This window comes from Procambarus clarkii, chromosome 74 (assembly GCF_040958095.1).
Source record: "Procambarus clarkii isolate CNS0578487 chromosome 74, FALCON_Pclarkii_2.0, whole genome shotgun sequence".
Lineage (NCBI taxonomy): Eukaryota > Metazoa > Arthropoda > Malacostraca > Decapoda > Cambaridae > Procambarus > Procambarus clarkii.
This window is the reverse complement of record NC_091223.1, coordinates 10101114-10122681: the sequence shown is the minus strand read 5'-3', so window position 1 is coordinate 10122681 and position 21568 is coordinate 10101114. Positions and strand designations below refer to the sequence as shown.

Genomic DNA, 21568 nt, shown 5'->3' with positions numbered 1-21568 from the left:
CCAGTACTGGGTCGGTGGTTGAGCAGACAGCACGCTGGACACGTGATGTTGGGTTCGATTCCGGGCGCCGGCGAGAAACAATGGGCAGAGTTTCTTCACCCTAATGCCCATGTTACCTAGCAGTAAATAGGTACCTGGGAGTTAGTCAGCTGTCACGGGCCGCTTTCTGTGTGTGTGTGTGTGTGTGTATGTGTGTGTGGTGTGGAAAAAAAAGAAAAAAAAAGTAGTTAGAAACAGTTGACTGACAGTTGAGAGACGGGCCGAAAGATCAGGACTCAACCCCCACAAGCACAACTAGGTGAATACACACACACACACACACACACACATACACATGGGCACCCTCCACCCCACTCCCCCCCCCCCTCCCCAGGATCTCCCTTCTCCCCCACCCCCCTAAACCCTCCCTAATCCCCCCTGCACTCCCCTCTCCCCCAGCCCCATGCCCTCCATCCCCCCCCAATAAACCTTCCAGTATCCCCCACCCTCCTGAGCCCTCCCATCTCCCCCACCCTCCTAAGCCCTCCCTTCTTCCTCATTCTCCTCAGCACTCCTTTTCTTCCCAAGCTCCCCCTTCCCAAGCCCTCCTTCCTTTTATGCTTCCCAAGCTCCCTCATTCCCCCAAGCCCTCCCTCCTCTCATAACCCCCCCCCCCAAGGCTCCCCCTTCTCCCACACTCCCTAAAGCCTCCCCCCACCTCTCACCCACTCCCCCATTCCTCCCCCTCTCACCCCGCCAAGCCTTTCCCACCTCCCCACCCCCTAAGCCCTCTATTCTCCCCAACCCCCCCAAGCCCTCCCTTCTACACCACCCTCCGAGTACCAGATCCTCCCAGGCCCTGCATACTCCAGAACCCCCACGTCCCGCTTCACAGGCCCTCCCATCCCAATCCCTTGCTGTTTCCCTGCTTCAGGAGAAGCAATAGGATCTCAGAAAGGACAGAAGAGTTAGTTTCAGGGTGATGTACTCGAACATAGATGGGATCACAAGCAAGGCAAGTGAACTAAGGGAAAAAGCACAAGAAGTGAACCCAGATGTAATTGGACTCACAGAAACAAAGCTCTCAGGAATCATAACAAATGCTGTTTTTCCCCAGGACTACACTATAATAAGGAAAGAGAGGGAAAGAAGGGGAGAAGGTGGAGTGGCTCTACTAATGAGAAAGGAATGGAGTTTCAAGGAGATGGTCATCCCGGGCTGCGAGGGATTCAGAGACTTCATAACAGGCACCATGACAATGGGAGGACCAAAAGTAGTAGTAGCAGTGATATATAACCATCCACCCAATGACAGAAGACCCAGTCAATAGTATGACAACAACAACATCGCAGTTAACACTATAATTGACAAAGCAACCTCTGCTACCCGTAGAAATAGATCCCATCTGCTCATCATGGGGGACTTCAATCACGGAAGGATAGGCTGGGAGAACAAGGAACCGCATGGAGGAGAGGATACATGGAGAGCCAAACTAGTGAAGGTGGCGACAAGAAACATTCTAAGCCAACATGTCAGGGAACCCACTAGGATGAGAGGAAACGATGAACCAGCGAGACTCGACCTAGTTTTCACTCTGCTCGACTCCGACATAAGGGAAATCGATTTTGAGGCCCTAGTAGGAATGAACGAACACAGTGCACTAATGTTCGAGTATCTGGTTGAAGAAGGATTATTGAACTCGAGTAGGGGGTACTGAAAACAAAAGGCTGGCATTCAGAAAGGGAAACTATGAGAAGATAAGAAAATTTCCAACAGATATAACATGGGAAACAGAGCTCAGGGGAAAGACGGCCCAAGACATGATGGACTACATCATGCAGAAGTGCAAGGAAGCAGCAAGCAAGTTTGTCCCAGTCCAAAAAGAAAACAATGAAATGAAGATGAGAAACCCATGGTTAAATCAGATGTAGGCTAGCTAAGCAGCAAAGTAAAAGGGTGTGGAGAAACTATAGGAATAACAGGACACTTAGCAGAAAAAATACCAGACTGCCAGGAATGAATATGTCATGATGAGAAATGAGGCAGAAAGACAATACGAACACGACATAGCAAGAAAGGCAAAGACTCAACCTAAATTGCTAGGAAGCCACATCAGGAGAAAAACAACAGTAAAGAAACAGGTAATGAAATTAAGGATAGGGGCAGAAGGATTCACTACAAAGGACAAAGAAGTGTGTGAGGAACTGAATAAGAAATTCTAGGAGGTCTTCACCTTAGAGCAAGGAGAAATTCCAGATAAAAGGAGGGAATAGTTAACCAGGAACCTCTAGAAGAGTTTGGAATTACCAGTGGGGAAGTAAGGAAGTTTTTACTAGAGTTGGATGTGACAAAGGCTATAGGTTCAGATGGAATCTCCCCTTGGATACTAAAGGAAGGAGCAGAAGCACTGTGCCTTCCACTCTCCGTAGTGTATAACAAATCACTGGCAACAGGGGAACTGCCAGAAATTTGGAAAGCAGCTAATGTAGTCCCGATATACAAGAAAGGAGATAGACAGGAAGCACTGAACTACAGGTCAGTGTCCCTAACCTGCACACCATGCAAGCTGATGGAGAAGATTGTGCGAAGATAGCTAGTGGAACATCCAGAGCGAAAGAATTGTAATACAGCATCAACATGGATTCAGGGATGGCAGGTCCTGCCTCTAGGGACTAATTGAATTCTACGACCAGGCAACAAAACTCAGGCAAGAAAGAGAGGGATGGGCAGACTGCATATTTTTGGATTGCTAGAAAGCCTTTGACACAGTACCACATAAGCGACTAGTGCAAAACTGGAGATGCAGGCAGGAGTGGAAGGTACTCCACTGGATAAGGGAGTACCTAAGCAACAAAAGACAGAGCGTCACTGTGAGGGGTGAGGTTTCAGAGCGGCGAGGCAACTGAAGGAATGGTCCAACAAATGACTACTAAAGTTCAACCCAAGTAAGTGTAAGGTAATGAAACAAGGGGGAGGAAATCGGAAGCCAGACACTGGATATCGAATGGGAGACGAAGGCCTTCGCGAAACGGACAGAGAGAACGATCTAGAAGTTGACATGTCGCCAAACATGTCTCCTGAAGCCCACATCAAAAGAATAATATCGGCCGCGTATGCGAGGCTGGCTAACATCAGAACCACCTTTTGAAACCTGTGTAAGGAAACTTTTAGAACCTTGTATACTATGTATGTAAGGCCAATCCAGGAGTATGCGGCCCCAGCATGGAGCTCGTACCTTGTCAAATACAAGACGAAGCTGGAAAAAGTTCAAAGGTGTGCAACTAGGCTAGTCCCAGAACTAAGAGGCATGAATTACAAGAAAAGGCTTAGGGAACTGCATCTCACGTGGCTTGAAGACAGAAGAACCCGAGGAGACATATTCACCATATACAAAAATCTCAGGGGAATTTTCAGGGTAGACAAGGATGGCTTATTTCCCACGGGTGGTACACGCACAAGGGGACACAAGTGGAAGCTGAATACCCAAATGAGCCACAGAAACCTTAGAAAGAACTTTTTCAGTGTCAGAGTAGTTAGTAAATGGAATGCACTAGGAAGTGATGTGGTGGAGGCAGACTCCATACCCGGTTTCAAATGTAGATATGATATGTAGATATGATATGTAGATAAATGTAGAGCTCGAGAAGCTCAGGAATCTGTACACCAGTAGATTGACGGTTGAGAGGCGGAACCAAAGAGCCAAAACTCAACCCCCACGGAAGCACAACTAGGTGAGTATACACTCACACACACACACTCAGCTCAGCCGGCCGGCCGAGCGGACAGCACACTGCACACGTGATCCTGTGTTTCGGGTTCGATCCCGGGCGCCGGCGAGAAACAAAGGGCAGAGTTTCTTTCACCCTATGCCCCTGTTATCTAGCAGTAAATAGGTACCTGGAAGTTAGTCAGCTGTCACGGGCTGCTTCCTGGTGTGTGTACTCACCTAGTTGTGCTTGCAGGGGTTGAGCTTTAGCTCTTTGGTCCCGCCTCTCAACTGTCAATCAACAGGTGTACAGGTTCCTGAGCCTATTGGGCTCTATCATATCTTCACTTGAAACTGTGTATGGAGTCAACCTCCACCAAATCACTCCCTAATGCATTCCATTTGACACTCTGACACTAAAAAAGTTCTTTCTAATATCTCTGTGGCTCATTTGGGCACTCAGTTTCCACCTGTGTCCCCTAGTGCGTGTGCCCCTTGTGTTAAATAGACTATCTTTATCTACCCTATCAATTCCCTTGAGAATCTTGAATGTGGTGATCATGTCCCCCCTAACTCTTCTGTCTTCCAGCGAAGTGAGGTTTAATTCCCGTAGTCTCTCCTCGTAGCTCATACTTCTCAGCTCGGGTACTAGTCTGGTGGCAAACCTTTGAATCTTTTCCAGTTTGGTCTTATCCTTGTCTAGATATGGACTCCATGCTGGGGCTGCATACTCCAGGATTGGACTAACATATGTGGTATACAAAGTTCTGAATGATTCCTTACACAAGTTTCTGAATGATGTTATTATGTTGGCCAGCCTGGCATATGCCGCTGATGTTATCCTCTTGATATGGGCTGCAGGAGACAGGTCTGGCGTGATATCAACCCCCAAGTCTTTTTCTTTCTCTGACTCTTGAAGTATTTCATCTCCCAGATGGTACCTAGTATCTGGCCTCCTGCTCCCTACACCTATCTTCATTACATTACATTTGCTTAGGTTAAACTCTAACAACCATTTGTTTGACCATTCCTTCAGCTTGTCTAGGTCTTCTTGAAGCCTCAAGCAGTCCTTTTCTGTCTTAATACTTCTCATAATTCTGGCATCGTCCGCAAACATTGAGAGAAATAAATCTATACCCTCCGGGAGATCATTTACATATATCAGAAAGAAGATAGGACCGAGTACAGAGCCCTGTTGGACTCCAGTGGTGACTTCACGCCAATCTGAGGTCTCACCCCTCACCGTAACTCTCTGCTTCCTATTGCTCCCTTATCCACTGGAGCACCTTCCCAGCTACTCCTGCCTGTCTCTCCAGCTTATGTTCCAGCCTCTTATGCGGTACTGTGTCAAAGGCTTTCCGACAATCCAAGAAAATACAGTCCGCCCAGCCTTCTCTTTCTTGCTTAATCTTTGTCACCTGGTCGTAGAATCCTACTAAGCCAGTCAGGCAAGATTTACCCTCCCTGAATCCCTGTTGGCTATTTGTCACGAAGTCCCTTCTCTACAGATGTATTACCAGGTTTTTTCTCACGATCTTCTCCATCACCTTACATGGTATACAAGTCAAGGACACTGGCCTGTAGTTCAGTGCCTCTTGCCTGTCGCCCTTTTTGTATATTGGGACCACATTCGCCGTCTTCCATATTTCTGGTAGGTCTCCAGTATCCAGTGACTTACTATACACTATGGCGAGTGGCAAGCAAAGTGCCTCTGCACACTCTTTCAGTACCCATGGCGAGATCCCGGCTGGACCAACAGCCTTTCTAACATCCAGATCCAGCAGGTGTCTCTTGACCTCCTCTCGTAATTTCAAACTCTTCCAAGGCCGCCTGGTTTCCCTCCCTTTCTCCTAGCACAGTGACCTCCCCTTGTTCTATCGTGAAGACCTCCTGTAACCTCTTGTTGAGTTATTCACACACCTCTTTGTCATTCTCTGTATACCTGTCCTCGCCTGTTCTAAGTTTCAAAACCTGTTCTTTCACTGTTGTTTTCCTTCTGATGTGACTGTGGAGTAGCTTTGGTTCGGTCTTGGCTTTGTTTGCTATATCATTTTCATAGCTTTTCTCTGCTTCTCTTCTCACCCTGACATACTCATTCCTGGTTCTCTGGTATCTCTCTCTTCTTTCTGGTGTTCTGTTATTCCGGAAGTTTCTCCACGCCCTTTTGTTCAGTTTCTTTGCTTCCATATATGCCCTATTATACCATGGATTCTTCTGTTGCTTCTCGGATTTTTCCCTTTGGGCCGGGATGAACCTGTTTACTGCCTCCCGACACTTTTGGGTAACATAGTCCATCACATCTTGTACAAACTTATCTCTGAGGTGTGTGTGTGTGTGTGTGTGTGTGTGTGTGTGTGTGTGTGTGTGTGTGTGTGTGTGTGTGTGTGTGTGTGTGTGTGTGTGTGTGTGTGTGTGTGTGTGTGTGTGTGTGTGTGTGTGTGTGTGTGTGTGAGAGTGTGTGTGTGTGTGTGAAGGAAAAAAAAATAGTAGTTAGTAACAGTTGATGATTGATTGACGGTTGAGAGGCGGGACCAAAGAGCCGAGAAGCTCAACCCCCGCAAGCACAACTAGGTGAGTACAAACACACACATATGTCAGACCAATCCTGGAGTATGCAGTTCTAGCAAGGAGTTCATGTCTAATCAATCATAAAACTAAACTGGAGAAGGTTCAAAGGTTTGCCACCAGAGTAATCCCCTAAGTGAAGGGCATGAGCTACGAGGAGAAACTACGGGAATTAAACCTCACGTCGCTGGAAGAAGGAAGAGTTCGGGGAAATATGATCACAAGATACAAGATTCTCAAGGGAACTGATAGGGTAGATAAAAATAGATTATTTACCACAGGTGGAAATTGAGTGCCCAAATGATCCATAGAGACATTAGAAACAATATTTTTAGTGATAGAATAGTTGACAAAAGGAATGCTTTAGGAAGTGATATGGTAGAGACAGACTCCATACACATTTTCAAGTGTAGATATGATAGAGCCCAAAAGACTCAGGAACCTGAACACCAGTTGACTGACAGTTGAGAGGCGGGACCAAAGTGGCAGAACTCAACACCCGCAAGCAAATCTATGTGAGTACAACAAGATAAATACACACACACTCACACACACACACATCTCAGGACCTTGTTGCTAAGTGGACTGCGCTCAGGGGTCGTAGTCCTAAGGGCCCGGGCTCGATTCCCAGCCGAGGCAGAAACATATGGGCAGAGTTTTTTTTCACCCAGATGCGCCTTTTCACCAAGCAGTAAATCGGTACCTGAGAGTTAGACAACCGCTGTGGGTTACTTCCTGGGAAAGTGTATGTGTGCGTGCGTGTGTTAGAGAGAAATATATGTAGTAGCGATAACAGAGGAAAACTAAATTGGTTAGAAAGGCGGGGTCCAAGAGCAAATAGCTCGATTCAGCAGGCACAAAGAGTAAATACACACAAACACACACTCACATATATAATCAAGAACTTTGATAAAATAGCAAAACTTGTAGCTTTAGATCTGAAATTTGGTTACCTGAGTTGTCTATAAAATAGCTACTATTGGAATATATATATGCCAGCATTACTGATACTACCAAAATCAAATAAGTGCTGTAAAAACAGTACTTTGAGAGTACTTTCAGAAGCGACCGAAATTCTGACAGTTGAGCTTCGCCTTCTAAGGATACTCATGAGGTTAATACCAGTTACTTAGGTCTAGATTCCTAACAACAGCTATGAGGAGTAAATATTTAATGTAAATTCGTTCCTAAATGTACACGTATGTGCTTAAGAGAGTGTAATGAATGTCTTACCTGGGTAACAACAGAGACACTTGGTTCCCTTGCAGCCCTTTTTGTTTATCAATCCCGTGCAGAGTTTCTTATTGTCAACACAGTAACCACCGAGAACATTGCAAGCGCTCAATGGCTTGCAAGGCTTGGCACAGCAGACGCACTTCTTCTTGGAGCAGCCCTTGGCTATCTGGCGCTCAGTCGACCCGCACTTCTTCTTGCACACCCCCTTGTATTTCTTACACTTCTTTTTGGGTTTAACTGAACAAGCTGTTTTGAAGATAATTATTACAAATTTATGCACTTTAATACTAAAATAATATAATTATTTTTCCATCTCAGTATGGGATTTCATATGAATTTAATCACTGTCTTTAAATATATAGTTATTTTTTTCTCTAGAGCTAAACAATTTTCTAAGATTCGGAGCATCACGTGAATAACCACATACAATTGCAGTACATAAAGTGATGGCAATTATAACAATAGAATTGGACATTATGGCAGACTATCAATTCATAGTCTCTCTACTCCATATGAACCCGCTCATAGATATTCAGCACTTTAATATAAAAGATCATTGTCTGAGAAAGCTAATAGAATCGTAACTACATTTGCAGATGTGTTTCGAGTAAATACCCTGTGATAGAGGTGGCCAATGCACAATACTACACAGTATCAGCAGAGGATTCGAGGATAAATAGTAATGGGCCTAAACAGATCCCCAGTAAACAGCAGGCGGTCCAGAAAAGCATACAGTAAGAACAACATAAAAAGTCTGTTGTTGTAAAAAAGACAAACATAAGAGGGAATTAGTAGCAAGAAGAACGATTATAAAGATCAAACAGAAAGCATTAACAGTGACAAGTAGAATGGAAGCAAATGAATGACCGGCTCTACAATATTCAGCTCGGGGTCAGCTCGTCTCTACGAGCACAATAAACTGCTGGAGAAAGTCTAGAGTAATTTACTACAACATTGTTGTCAGGAGTAAGAGCGCTGAGCTCAGAGGAGAGTTTAAGAGACCTGAATCAGACAATACTAGAGTCGAGTCTCGCTCAGTACGTGACTTCCGGAAGGAGAAATTGTCGTAGTGATGACAAACAACTTCATACATCAAATGCATTCACAACTAATTACTATAATTGAGAGTCCAGCAAATGGGACATTATAATTATCTACTAAAAAAATTTGGTTTCAATATTTATGTTTCGTATTTTGTCACTTAACCTAAATTGCCTCTAATATATCTACTTTGTGACCGATGTATTTTTCAAAGATATTCTAGTCACAGACGTAAAATATATTTTTGAGCAGGTTTTGTATCTATCCATAGAACTGACATCAGTCATCATATGTAACTGTGCAAGTAAAGTAAACTTACAACAAATAACTCTTGAACAACCTGGACCTTCAAGTACTAGAGTAATAGTTAAGACATGCAGAAAAAGTTAACATCTCTAATCCAAAGTTACTAATTTAAATAGTAATATCATCGTGGCGAGATACTATTACTATCCCACATATAGTAGAAAGATGATGGATAGATGGATTGATACACCAGGCACAAAATGTAGAGGCAAACGTTTGATAGTCATATGCAACTGTCAGACTAATAACTTCCTGCTCCTTCTATTCCAACAAAATGAACAAACAAACATTGAAAACAAATAGACACTTACATGAGAGGCAACACTCGCACGACTTCCCCTTGCACTTGACACCGGCAACTTTGGTGTTGCAGGTCTTTTTCTTCTGGCACTTCCCACCGGCTTGAGTACACTTTTTGTGAGGTTTGCACTTTATTTTAGAGTCAATATCGCCACCATGATTCTTACCCGAGTCTGAATACCCTTTGCTCCCGTCAGACTGCTTCCCTTCCTCCTTTACTGCCGGCTCGTCACCTTTCTTACCCGCCTTGGCTTTACTTTTCTTGGGCTTTTTATTGTTTTTATTAGAGTTCTTGCTGTTTTTAACTTTGGTTTTATTCTTCTTGGTATTTTTGTGTTTCTTGCGTTTGTCCTTATTTATTTTTTTAAGGTTTTTCTTAGTTTTTTTGTTACTTTTCATTTGGATCTTGTTATTTTTTTTTTGCTTCTTTTTGTATTTATCCCCCTTTACTTTTATGCCTTTAACTTTTTTTGCTCTCTTCCTATTCATCATATTCTTTTGTTTATTTGACGCTGGCCTCCCTTTCTGATTTTTTTGGTGTCTTGTTTTCTTTGAGTTTGTTTTCATTGTTTTTTTATTTTTTTTCTGTTTACGGCCGCCTGTCTTACGGTTTTTGTGTTTTGACTCATTTAATTTTTTTCTTGATTTCTTCTTTTGTTTTTTCTCTGTAGTGACTTTACGTCCCTTAACGATCTTTTTGGCAGTGGGAACTTCTTTACCGGACTTGTCGCGTCCCTTAGCAGCCTTCTTGACAGTGAAAACCTCTTTACCAGTCTTGACGCGACCATCTTTCTTCTTCTTCTGCCGCCGTTGTTTGCCACGTTGGAGTTTATCCTTATTCTTGCCTCCGCTATCTTTCTTTCCGCTCTTGGTGCGACTAGTTTTTTTCTTACTTTTGATGGGTTGATCTACACTATTCTTTATGCCTTTCTTGCTCCCTCGACGTTTTTCTCCTTTCCTTTTGATAGAACTTTTCCTCTTCTGCCCATCATGGCGCTTTCGTCCATTCTGGGTACGAAAACCCTTTTTCTGTTTTTTAGTACGATGTTTTAACGACTTCTTATAATTTTTAGCTTCTTTTTTCTTGGAAGGAACAGGTTTTCCTCCATTCTGGTGTCGGCGACCTGTTCCTACTTCAATTCTGCCGTGACCAACACTTTTCCCGCCATGTTTGTCAATACCAGTGTTTCCTCTTCTCTGAGTCAGCAGGTCTTGATCTTTTACCTCCTGACGATTTGCTACATTTCTTTCCCCATGCACCTGTTCCTGCAGAGTGAAATACTTTGAACAAAACAAAACATATTTCATATATATATATATATATATATATATATATATATATATATATATATATATATATATATTTATATATATATATATATATATATATATGTCGTACCTAGTAGCCAGAACTCACTTCTCAGCCTACTATTCAAGGCCCGATTTGCCTAATAAGCCAAGTTTTCCTGAATTAATATATTTACTATAATTTTTTTCTTATGAAATGATAAAGCAACCCCTTTTCTCTATGTATGAGGTCAATTTTTTTTTATTGGAGTTAAAATTAACGTAGATATATGACCGAACCTAACCAACCCTACCTAACCTAACCTAACCTATATTTATAGGTAAGGTTAGGTTAGGTAGCCAAAAAAAGCTAGGTCAGGTTAGGTTAGGTAGGTTAGGTAGACGAAAAAACATTAATTCATGAAAACTTGGCTTATTAGGCAAATCGAGCCTTGAATAGTAGGCTGAGAAGTGCGTTCTGGCTATTAGGTACGACATATATATATATATATATATATATATATATATATATATATATATATATGTCGTACCTAGTAGCCAGAACGCACTTCTCGGCCTACTATGCAAGGCCCGATTTGCCTAATAAGCCAAGTTTTCCTGAATTAATCTATTTTCTCTAATTTTTTTCTTATGAAATGATAAAGCTACCCATTTCATTACATATGAGGTGAATTTTTTGTTATTGGAGTTAAATTTAACGTAGATATATGACCGAACCTAACCAACCCTACCTAACCTAACCTAACCTATCTTTATAGGTTAGGTTCGGTTAGGTAGCCTAAAAAGTTAGGTTAGGTTAGGATTGGTAGGTTAGGTAGTCGAAAAACAATTAATTCATGAAAACTTGACTTATTAGGCAAATCGGGCCTTGCATAGTAGGCTGAAAAGTGCATTCTGGCTACTAGGTACGACATATATATATATATATATATATATATATATATATATATATATATATATATATATATATATATATATATATATATATAAATTCAGGAATGTTTCTTCGAGCTTTGAGGGTATGCAGCCCTGAGTTTTTTGATGAAGAGATTGCTAAAATATATGAAATTGGGAAGAGTTTACAGCACTTTAAGATGTTTTTGGATTGTTCGTTTGGGAAAGCTAAACGTACGTTTTATAATAATGTCTCTAAAGCGAAACCAGAAAATAGAAACTCATTGGTGGTACCTTACGCGATGGGATTTGAGAAACTTTCCCTAGTTTTTAAGAACCTTAATATCAATTTGGTGTTCACTAATAATACGATTAAGTCTAATTTAATAAAAAAAACTCCCCTGGTACAGCAGGTTATGTGTATTCGATTCCCGGCATTAATTGTGAGTCTGTGTACCTTGGACAAACAGGAAAATCCTTACAATTACGTATGTCCCAACATGCTTATAGTATAAGAACTGCTCGAACGTCTAATGCTTTGTATCTACATACAAGTTTGTGTGATCACACTATTAATTGGGATGGGGCGAAAAGCATTGCCAATTGCAATGGCTTTGTGGAACGGAATTTAATTGAGTCTGCCCTAATTAGTCAATGTCTAAATCTTCACAATGTTAGTACTGGTATGTACAAACTTGACCCAGTTTTAGGTTACAATATTACACAACAGTTTAAGAAAAAACTCTGAAAGGGAGGCTTACAATGTCTCATTACAATTTTATATTCATTTATTGTGTGTTCATGAGGCTTTTCTTTAATCTTTCATCCTTATTCTCTGACCGCTTAATCCTCTTTGACCATTCTAAGCTAAGCTATTCCTGTTTCTGGTAATTCTTTCCCTAAAAATGGGTTGGTCAGGTTCCAGGTGCTGGCCTGTATCCTCTCTTTCTTTAGTCAGTCTGGTGTTGACAACGGCTTTAACAGGCCGAAACGTTCATCTCTCTTCCCCATTTCTTTGTGGTTTTTCCGCAAAAAAAATGATCAGTGTTCAGTGATCGTCAATTGCATATATATATATATATATATATATATATATATATATATATATATATATATATATATATATATATATATATATGTATATATATATATATATATATATATATATATATTATATATATATATATATATATATATATATATATATATATACATATATATATATATATATATATATATATATATATATATATATAAAAGTTTGTGAGGGTACCACTATGGGTCCAATGTGGGGACCCATAGCCTCGGAGAAGAAAATAAAAAGAATTCAGAGGAGACCTTGTGGTTTCTCACTGAACACTAATATTATCTTCTCCTACCACCCCCATTCTTTTGTATGTACACATATATATTTACTTTATTTGAACTTTGTTACAAAAAAGGAGTTACATATGGGTTACAAAGATGGTTATCATAGGTTGTCGAGTTCCTCCAGCTCCTCAGATGGCGGGCAGGAACCCTGGATGCAGTGCGCATTTCCCCTCTGTATCGCCACACTGAGGCGCTGGAAAAGAAAGCTTGCAGCTCTTGGGTCCCTTGTCGTTTCAATGAGCCTAGAACCCAGTTCCTTAAAAAAACTGGTAGCACTTTTACCCCAGGCGCCGAGTGTCTCAGAAGCAATGGGGACAAAATTGTAGTGGTGATCCAGTTCTCTATACTTCCGGGATTTGGCTGCTTCCCTGTGGGTGGCAGCGCCACCTGGTTGTGCAACACTGAGGTTAATTAATGTTGGTGTTAGCCAGGGTTGATACGCACGTGTAGTCCCATACCAACTGCTTGCCATTCTTCCAGGGGTTCACTGTGATACCATCCGGGCGACCAATAAGAGCATCAGAGTTACGGGGCGTTAGGTAATGGGGCTCTCTTTCAGCTGGACATCCAGCTGTGGTGAGGCTCCTCTTGATGATGTCGTTAACTTCACTGTGCCTCGAGTGCCATTCCCCTGTGCTTTGACAGAGTAGGCCATGGTGGCCGTACCTGTCAGCCACCCCTTCGCCGCAAATACACCTATATCTGGTGTGGATTGGGGCAGCAAGGCGGAGGGCCACAGCAATTCAGAGGGCGTGTGGTGTGAGACGCGTGCCAGTTGCCGACATTGGGGTTGCTAACAGGAAATCCCCTGCAAGTGGTGCTGCTACTGCTGTGAGGCGAGCAATGTCGTGCTGTGTTGTTGCAGCACCCAGGCACTCTGCAACAACTTGGTCTACAATGGGGCCATCCCAGCTGGATTGCTTGTGTGCTTTTGGGGATGGTGGTTGAGGTGATTGGCCTGCACGAGAGGCCCACTCTGTGGCACAGCGTGTAAAATTGGGATCATGTACACCTGCCAGCTGATGTAAGTGGGCAGGTAGAATTTCCTTCACAAGGTCGTCGGATGCTGATAAGGAGGACAGGAAGGCTGGAACAGCGATTTGAGTAGCTGTTCGAACTCCGAGGCCCCCAAGTCTTACGGGAAGAGAGGCTTGTTTCCACTGTAGGTCATCGAGAGAGAGGTTAAGGGCTTTTTCTAGCATTGATTTCAGTAACCGGTCATACTCGCTTAGTTTTTGGCTACTGTAAGATGGTGAACACCTCAGAAAGTAGGTTAACCTGGGGAGGGACAGACATCTGGTGATGAGGTAGAGTGCATCATGAGCATCAATATCCTCAATCCTCCCATCCATCCTCTTAAGGTCGGCGATTTTCTTATCAAGGACCTCATCGATGGCTTTCAACCCCAGGGGAGCTCCTAGGAGTGTGCTGTCTTCAGGTTTCGTTTTATGGATATTTGGCAGAAGACCCTCTATTCTCTCTACGATGCCCTGGTTGGAACATATTATTTCACATTTAGAAGGGTTCAGGGTGAGGCCTAAAACTGCACCTTGCTCCTGGATTTTTCTGATGTCCTCCAGGATTGAGTCTTGGGAACCAGCTAGGGTACCATCATCCAAGAACCAGATGTTAAGCTCGCTGGACAGGACCTCTGTGACTTGTTTGATGACTAAGCAGAAAAAGAGAGGAGCAAGGGGGTCACCCTGTTGGACGCTTTCTCGCGAGTCAATTTCATGTTCGCCAAAAAGTAGCTTAAGATCCATACTGTAGCATGAATGTACAAAAGGGTAGAGGGAAGGGAAATGACTATGAACCGCACGGAGTACAGCATCCCTCCGCACCAAATTGAAGGTATTTTTTAAATCTAGCTTGATAAGGGCCTTTTCGTCTGTGATGTATATATATATATATATATATATATATATATATATATATATATATATATATATATATATATATATATATATATATACATATATATGTATACATATATATGTATACATATATATATATACATATATATACATATATATGTGATGTATGTATATATATATATATAATATATATATATATATATATATATATATATATATATATATATATATATATATATGAACATATATATACATATATATATATATGTATACATATATATATATATATATATATATATATATATATATATATATATATATATATATACATATATATATATATATATATATATATATATATATATATATATACATATATATATATATATATATATATATATATTATATATATATATATATGTATATATATATATTATATATATATATATATATATATATTTATATATATATATATATATATATATATATATACATATATATATATATATATATATATATATATATATATATATATATATATATATATTATATATATATATATATATATATATATATATATATATATATATATATATATATATATATATATATATATATATGTATAATATATACATATATATTTGCCAAATAAGCCAAGTTTTCATGAAATAATGTTTTTTCGGCTACCTAACCTAACCTATAAAGATAGGTTAGGTTAGGTAGGGTTGGTTAGGTTCGGTCATATATCTACGTTAATTTTAACTCCAATACAAAAAATTGACCTCATACATAATGAAAGGGGGAGCTTTATCATTTCATAAAAGAAAAATTAGAGAAAATATATTAATTCAGGAAAACTTGGCTTATTAGGCAAATCGGGCCTTGCATAGTAGGCTGAGATGAGCATTCTGGCTACTAGGTACGACGTATATATATATATATATATATATATATATATATATATATATATATATATATATATATATATATATATATATATATATATATATATATATATATTAGTATATTTTGGTAGCAGTCCTTCCTCTAGACATATATTATTAAATATGACCGATAAAGTAAGATTAATAATTCTAACACGAATTTTCTCAATCTTTCGTACATTTCTTTTCACTGTTGGAGGTAATTCAAAATCAATTCTCCAAAATTAATTTTTATTTCTAGTCTGACGCGACACTTTAGCGCGTTTCGTAAAACTTATTACATTTTCAAAGACTTTAGTTAACACATACACAACTGAATAGAACTTACACATCTCCGATTTTGTTTATATCTACATTTGAGTGAGGTGGATGGGGTAAGGTGGTATTTAATAAGGTATTAATTTCATCAACACAAGCCAGAACACAAAAGGTACTGCGTTTCACTTACGAGATGGAAAAGGATGGGAAGCTGCCCTTTCTAGATCTAACAGTCATGGAAAAGAGCGGAGGTTTCCACACTGCAGTCTACACTAAGGAAACGAACATAGGAATGTGCCTAAATGCCAAAAGCGACTGCCCAGATAGGTACAAGAGGAGTGTTGTTAACGCATATGTCGACCGTGCTCTCAGCCACAGCTCAGAATGGAAGCAAGTAGACGAAGAACTCTGTAGGGTAAGGCAGGGCCTACTCAACAACGGCTTCTCCAATGGTTTCGTCGAAGACATCATAAGAAGGAAAGTGAAACGCCATGCAACCTCTGAAGAGATAACCAACACAACACCTATACCCCCTATTAGACTATTTTACAGGAACTTCTTTTCCACAGCTCATAAAACGGAGGAAAGGGTCCTGAAAGATATTGTTAATAGGAACGTTATCCCTACAGACAAAAACCAGAGGATACAACTGACGATTTACTATAAAACCAGAAAAACGGCCAGCCTACTCATGAGAAACTCTCCAGACACAAAACAGAACGCTTTAAAAGAGACTAACGTCGTCTATGCCTTCAAATGCCCTCTTGGGGACTGTAAGCTCCAAAAAACCCAGTATATAGGCAAAACAACAACATCTCTTTCTAGGCGTTTAACGATGCATAAGCAACAGGGCTCCATTAAGGAACATATAATCTCTTCCCACAACCAAACCATCGCAAGAGAAATCCTAGTAAACAACACAGAAATTATCGATAGATACAGCGATAGCAGGCGGCTTGACGTTTGCGAGGCATTACACATCAAGAAGTCAACACCAGCAATTAATAGCCAATTAATGCACAACTATATTCTACCCACCTCAAGACTCCGCTCCAATATAGAAGCATCAAGAAATATGGACCAATAGGCTTTCTACAATCACTTCTATTCAATACCCATTGTTTCATGTTCTGGCTTGTGTTGATGAAATTAATACCTTATTAAATACCAGCTCATCCCATCCACCTCACTCAAATGTAGATATAAACAAAATCGGAGAAGTGTAAGTTCTATTCAGTTGTGTATGTGTTAACTAAAGTCTTTGAAAATGTAAAAAGTTTTACGAAACGCGCTCAAGTGTCGCGTCAGACTAGAAATAAAAATGAATTTTGGAGAATTGATTTTTTAATTACCTCCAACAGTGAAAAGAAATGTACGAAAGATTGAGAAAATTCGTGTTAGAATTATTAATCTTACTTTTTCGGTCATATTTAATAATATATATATATATATATATATATATATATATATATATATATATATATATATATATATATATATACATATATATATATATATATATATATATATATATATATATATATATATATATATGTATATATATATATATATATATATATATATATATATATATATATATATATATATATATATATATATATATATATATATATATATATATATATATATGTGTGTGTGTATATCACGAAAATCTCTATACGACCTCACGATCTCTATACACAGCCTCATTCCTTCTGAAGATGTATTTAATATACGAAAGTACTTAAGGAAATTCCTGTTTCATTTTCCTCCGTGGTCTGACATTGTCATATATATATATATATATATATATATATATATATATATATATATATATATATATATATATATATATATATATATATATATATATATATATATATATATATATATGTATATGTATAGCTGTTAATAGGTAGGTTTGGTTAGGTAAGTGAGGCTAGCCCCAAGAGTCTGGCCTCCAACACTGGACAGACAAACTAACAGACATTATTACTTATGCTGTTGATATACATTTAAGAAATGCATATATTCTTATTTGAAGACAAAGTCATTATATTGTCAAGAGAGTGAATTAATATTTCTCTAAAAATATATATATATGGCAAATACGCGTTGCCAACTCTACTGAACTACCCACGTTGGTGTTTGGTCACAAGGAAATAACTTGAGAGGATAAAAGATAAGAAGCTCTATGGTAACGTTATAAAACACATACAGTGAGAACCATTTGTAACACACACCAACAAATAAAACTGATGGCAAAAAAAAGTGTGTATTATGATCATTGTGTCATCGTACAAAAAAGTTTTAGTTAAATTAAAGAGTCAGAACATATTTTAGAGTTCATTAAATGCTAAGAAACGTATATGTAATAGACTCATTTTAACTTATGAACACTATTTAGTTAAGCAAATATTTGAAGAGCTTCCATTACAGAGAGGGGGAGGGTATTATCATGGGAAAGCGCCAAGCAATTACGACTATATAGCATTTGGTTGGGGTCAGAATTAAGGATTTGGTATGGGACGGTTATTGGACGGTCGGGAATAGAACGTCAATCTGCTTGAAACGACCCCGTCGCTCTACCGTCCAGCCTAAGTGATTGGACTTCCACTAGAGAGAGAAATAAGATAGGAAAATACCCAGCAAATGGACAGATGATATAAATTTTCGGAACTGCATAATTATTGCAAAAACTGAGTATAAATTCCCAAGTTGTATAAAGTTTGCGAAAATATAACCTATTGTTGGTTCTAATTATTTATTCAACTGCAGTAAAATTGTATATATGATTTGTTCATTGCCCATGATGGTAGTATAATAAATAGTTGTCATCAATGTCCATTTTTGTGGTCATGTAAACACTGTTATCCTCTTAAGTGTAAAGTTTAAGTGGGTGCATAGTACAGCGCTTACTTGGGCTGCACGTAAGAGATTGCCCGTACCTGTGCCAGGAGGAAAATACAGAAGATTAAAGCAGCTAAAATGAAGGTCTTCATGTTGGTGGCTTACAGCTGGAACTGCAGGAGTGGGCTGCTACTGTCTCTACTGCCACTGCTGCAGGGGACTACACCGACGTGTAGCAGCAACAGGGGCTTGGAGCTCAGTCCCAGAACGTCCGCTGACCGGCCAGGGACGAGATGCACTAACACCGTAGGAAGCTCGGAAAAGTCTTTTATACCAGATCAGGACATGCATATGAAGGCTCGTTGCATTAATCGGCAGGTGTTGGGTTCCGTGACACACGGTGCACTAGGCGCACCCCTCGCCTAAACCCTCATTGGTTATTCAGGCCGTTGTCACGATGCGAAGGGAGTCCAATTTATTTATGCTTACTAAACAGAAACAATTTTAGGAGCCAATACCGTCTCACCTAGTCTAAGGAAATCGAATGGCATTTGTCACAGAAAATATACTCTAATAATGTATTTTTTTCCAGTAAATGGGATTCAATTTGTATCTTTTTACTTTTTATAATTATAATATAATTCTTCACTTTTTATAATTATTGTAAGGACGAGTTGGTTTTATGTATTAACCAGAAGCATTAATTCTCAACTTCACATAGTAAAAAAGTATATAGTCACTGTCATAGTTATTTTTTTCTGAAACTTCATTTAAAATACATTCTCTCTAAATTGAAAAATACTATTTATCTGTTTTTTGAGTCTGAATAAGTGCGCTGAATAACGCCGGAACTACACCTTAAGTAATATATAGTTTAAATACAATTTGTCGAATATTGAAAATATCTGATCAGTATACCTATACTGCATAATGCGGTGGATTTTTTCTTCAGTATTTATTAAAAAAAAAATGCTATTTGAAATGTAAATGTTCTTTAAGATGTCCAAAAAGCTTATGCAGGTGATGAGTCACAATAACGCGGCTGAAAAAATGATGACCAGACCACAACTCAGAAGATGGAGAACCGACGACGTTTCGGTCAATCCTGGACTATTATCAAGTCGTGTCGAAACGTCGTCTTCGAAACTCCTTCTGAGTTGTGGTTTGGTCATCATTTCTTCAGCCGCGTTATTGTGACTCATCGTCTGAATATGGGTCATGAACATATTGAAGAACATTTACATTCCAAATAGTAATGATTTTCTTTTAATAAATGCTGAAGAGAAAATCCACCGCATTATACAGTATATGTATACTGATCAGATATTGAAAACATTGAAATCTCGAAATCATTAGAGAATCTTCCTCGGGACGTTTAGGAACAATATCTTGGGTTACTTGATACCGCAAAGCTAACAATGAATCCCTTAAGGGTAATAACATTAACAATAAACTCCTGTCGTTACTCTGGTCAACAGAAGCATGTACCCGGCTGTTTACCGGATTGTATGTATACCAAGCTGACTCTCAGCTCACTTTAGAAATGTATAATAAAAATTATAGTGCGTCAATATATATAATGACTGTCAAGCAGTAGACATCCTCAGCGCATTTTCACGTACCAGTTCCTATATAGCAACATAAGACAATTTTCTCTTCGTTGCTTGACATTCCATATATTTTTTTATATATTGCATTGCATTTATAAATGTAAATTGACCATTAACACCAAATGTCTTCCTAATGATATTCAACCAACAATATTTAATGATTATATGAAGGTAAATTATGTAAATACCTTATTTGTAATTAAAAAAAAACCTGCAGCAATTGACTATGACACAGATCACAGTAAGACTATGAATTGTCAGGATATCTTTGGTGCTGATGTGGCTTTGTGTAGAAATGATGTGATCCGTAATGGAGACTTGATATTGTGCATTGCAAGACGCCATGAAAGAGATGCCATCCAGTCTATATTTTGAGAACGTTGGGGTAAAATATTGAGAAAAAAAGTAGTTGTATGTAATTAATTATTCAAATTAGATAAAGCGATCTTTACGCTGTTTATTTTAAAGATAAAATTTTGATGAGTGTTGGAAAGAGGAAGTAAAGAGGGAGATTGGATGAAGAGAGTGGAAAGTTTGGGGAAAGGAGAAGAGATGAAAGGCGGAGTGAGGGAATGTTAGAGAGAAGAAGAAGGGTATAGATGGGAAGAGGAGGATGTTGGGGAAATGGGGGAGAAAGATGGATAGGGGGAAGATTGGGAGAGAATATGGAGAGGAAGGGGGGGAGAGAGAGGTCGTTAGATTTGGATGAAGGGATAGGGAGAAGGTGAACGTTGGGAGTGAGAAAGGTAGCGAGGGGAAGAGAAAGGGAAACATGTGGGGAAGGGAAAGAGATGGGGATAGGGGAGATATATTTGAGATGAGGAGCGTGGGGAATAGGGAAAGAGATGAGAGAGGAAGAAGAGGCGGTAGATTGGAAGAAAGGAGGGGGAGAGAAGAGAGAGAGATCTGGGCACAGCCGCGTACCTCATTTACTTTAATGTGTATGGAAGATACATGAACTTCATACACAGCCTCACAATCTCCATACACAGCTTCACGATCTCCATACACAGCCTCACGATCTCCATACACAGCCTCACGATCTCTATACACAGCCTCACGATCTCTATACACAGCTTCACGATCTCCATACACAGCCTCACGATCTCCATACACAGCCTCACGATCTCTATCCACAGCCTCACGATCTCTATACACAGCCTCACGATCTCCATACACAGCCTCACGATCTCCATACACAGCCTCACGATCTCCATACACAGCCTCACGATCTCTATACACAGCCTCACGATCTCCATACACAGCCTCACGATCTCTATACACAGCCTCACGATCTCTATACACAGCCACACGATTAGATACCAT

At 39.4% G+C, this 21568-nt stretch overlaps 1 protein-coding gene across 1 annotated transcript in view; it reads right to left on the bottom strand.

The window, feature by feature from the left end:
- Nucleotides 1-21568, bottom strand: part of LOC123767452 (uncharacterized) — a 28664-nt gene extending 7096 nt beyond the window's left edge. The window contains exons 1-3 of the mRNA XM_069313135.1: nucleotides 21167-21568; nucleotides 9145-10399; nucleotides 7484-7732 (exon numbers count right to left, since the gene is read on the bottom strand). Of these exons, the coding sequence (XP_069169236.1) occupies nucleotides 7484-7732; nucleotides 9145-10399; nucleotides 21167-21568 (1906 nt within the window). The remainder of the gene's footprint in view (nucleotides 1-7483; nucleotides 7733-9144; nucleotides 10400-21166) is intronic.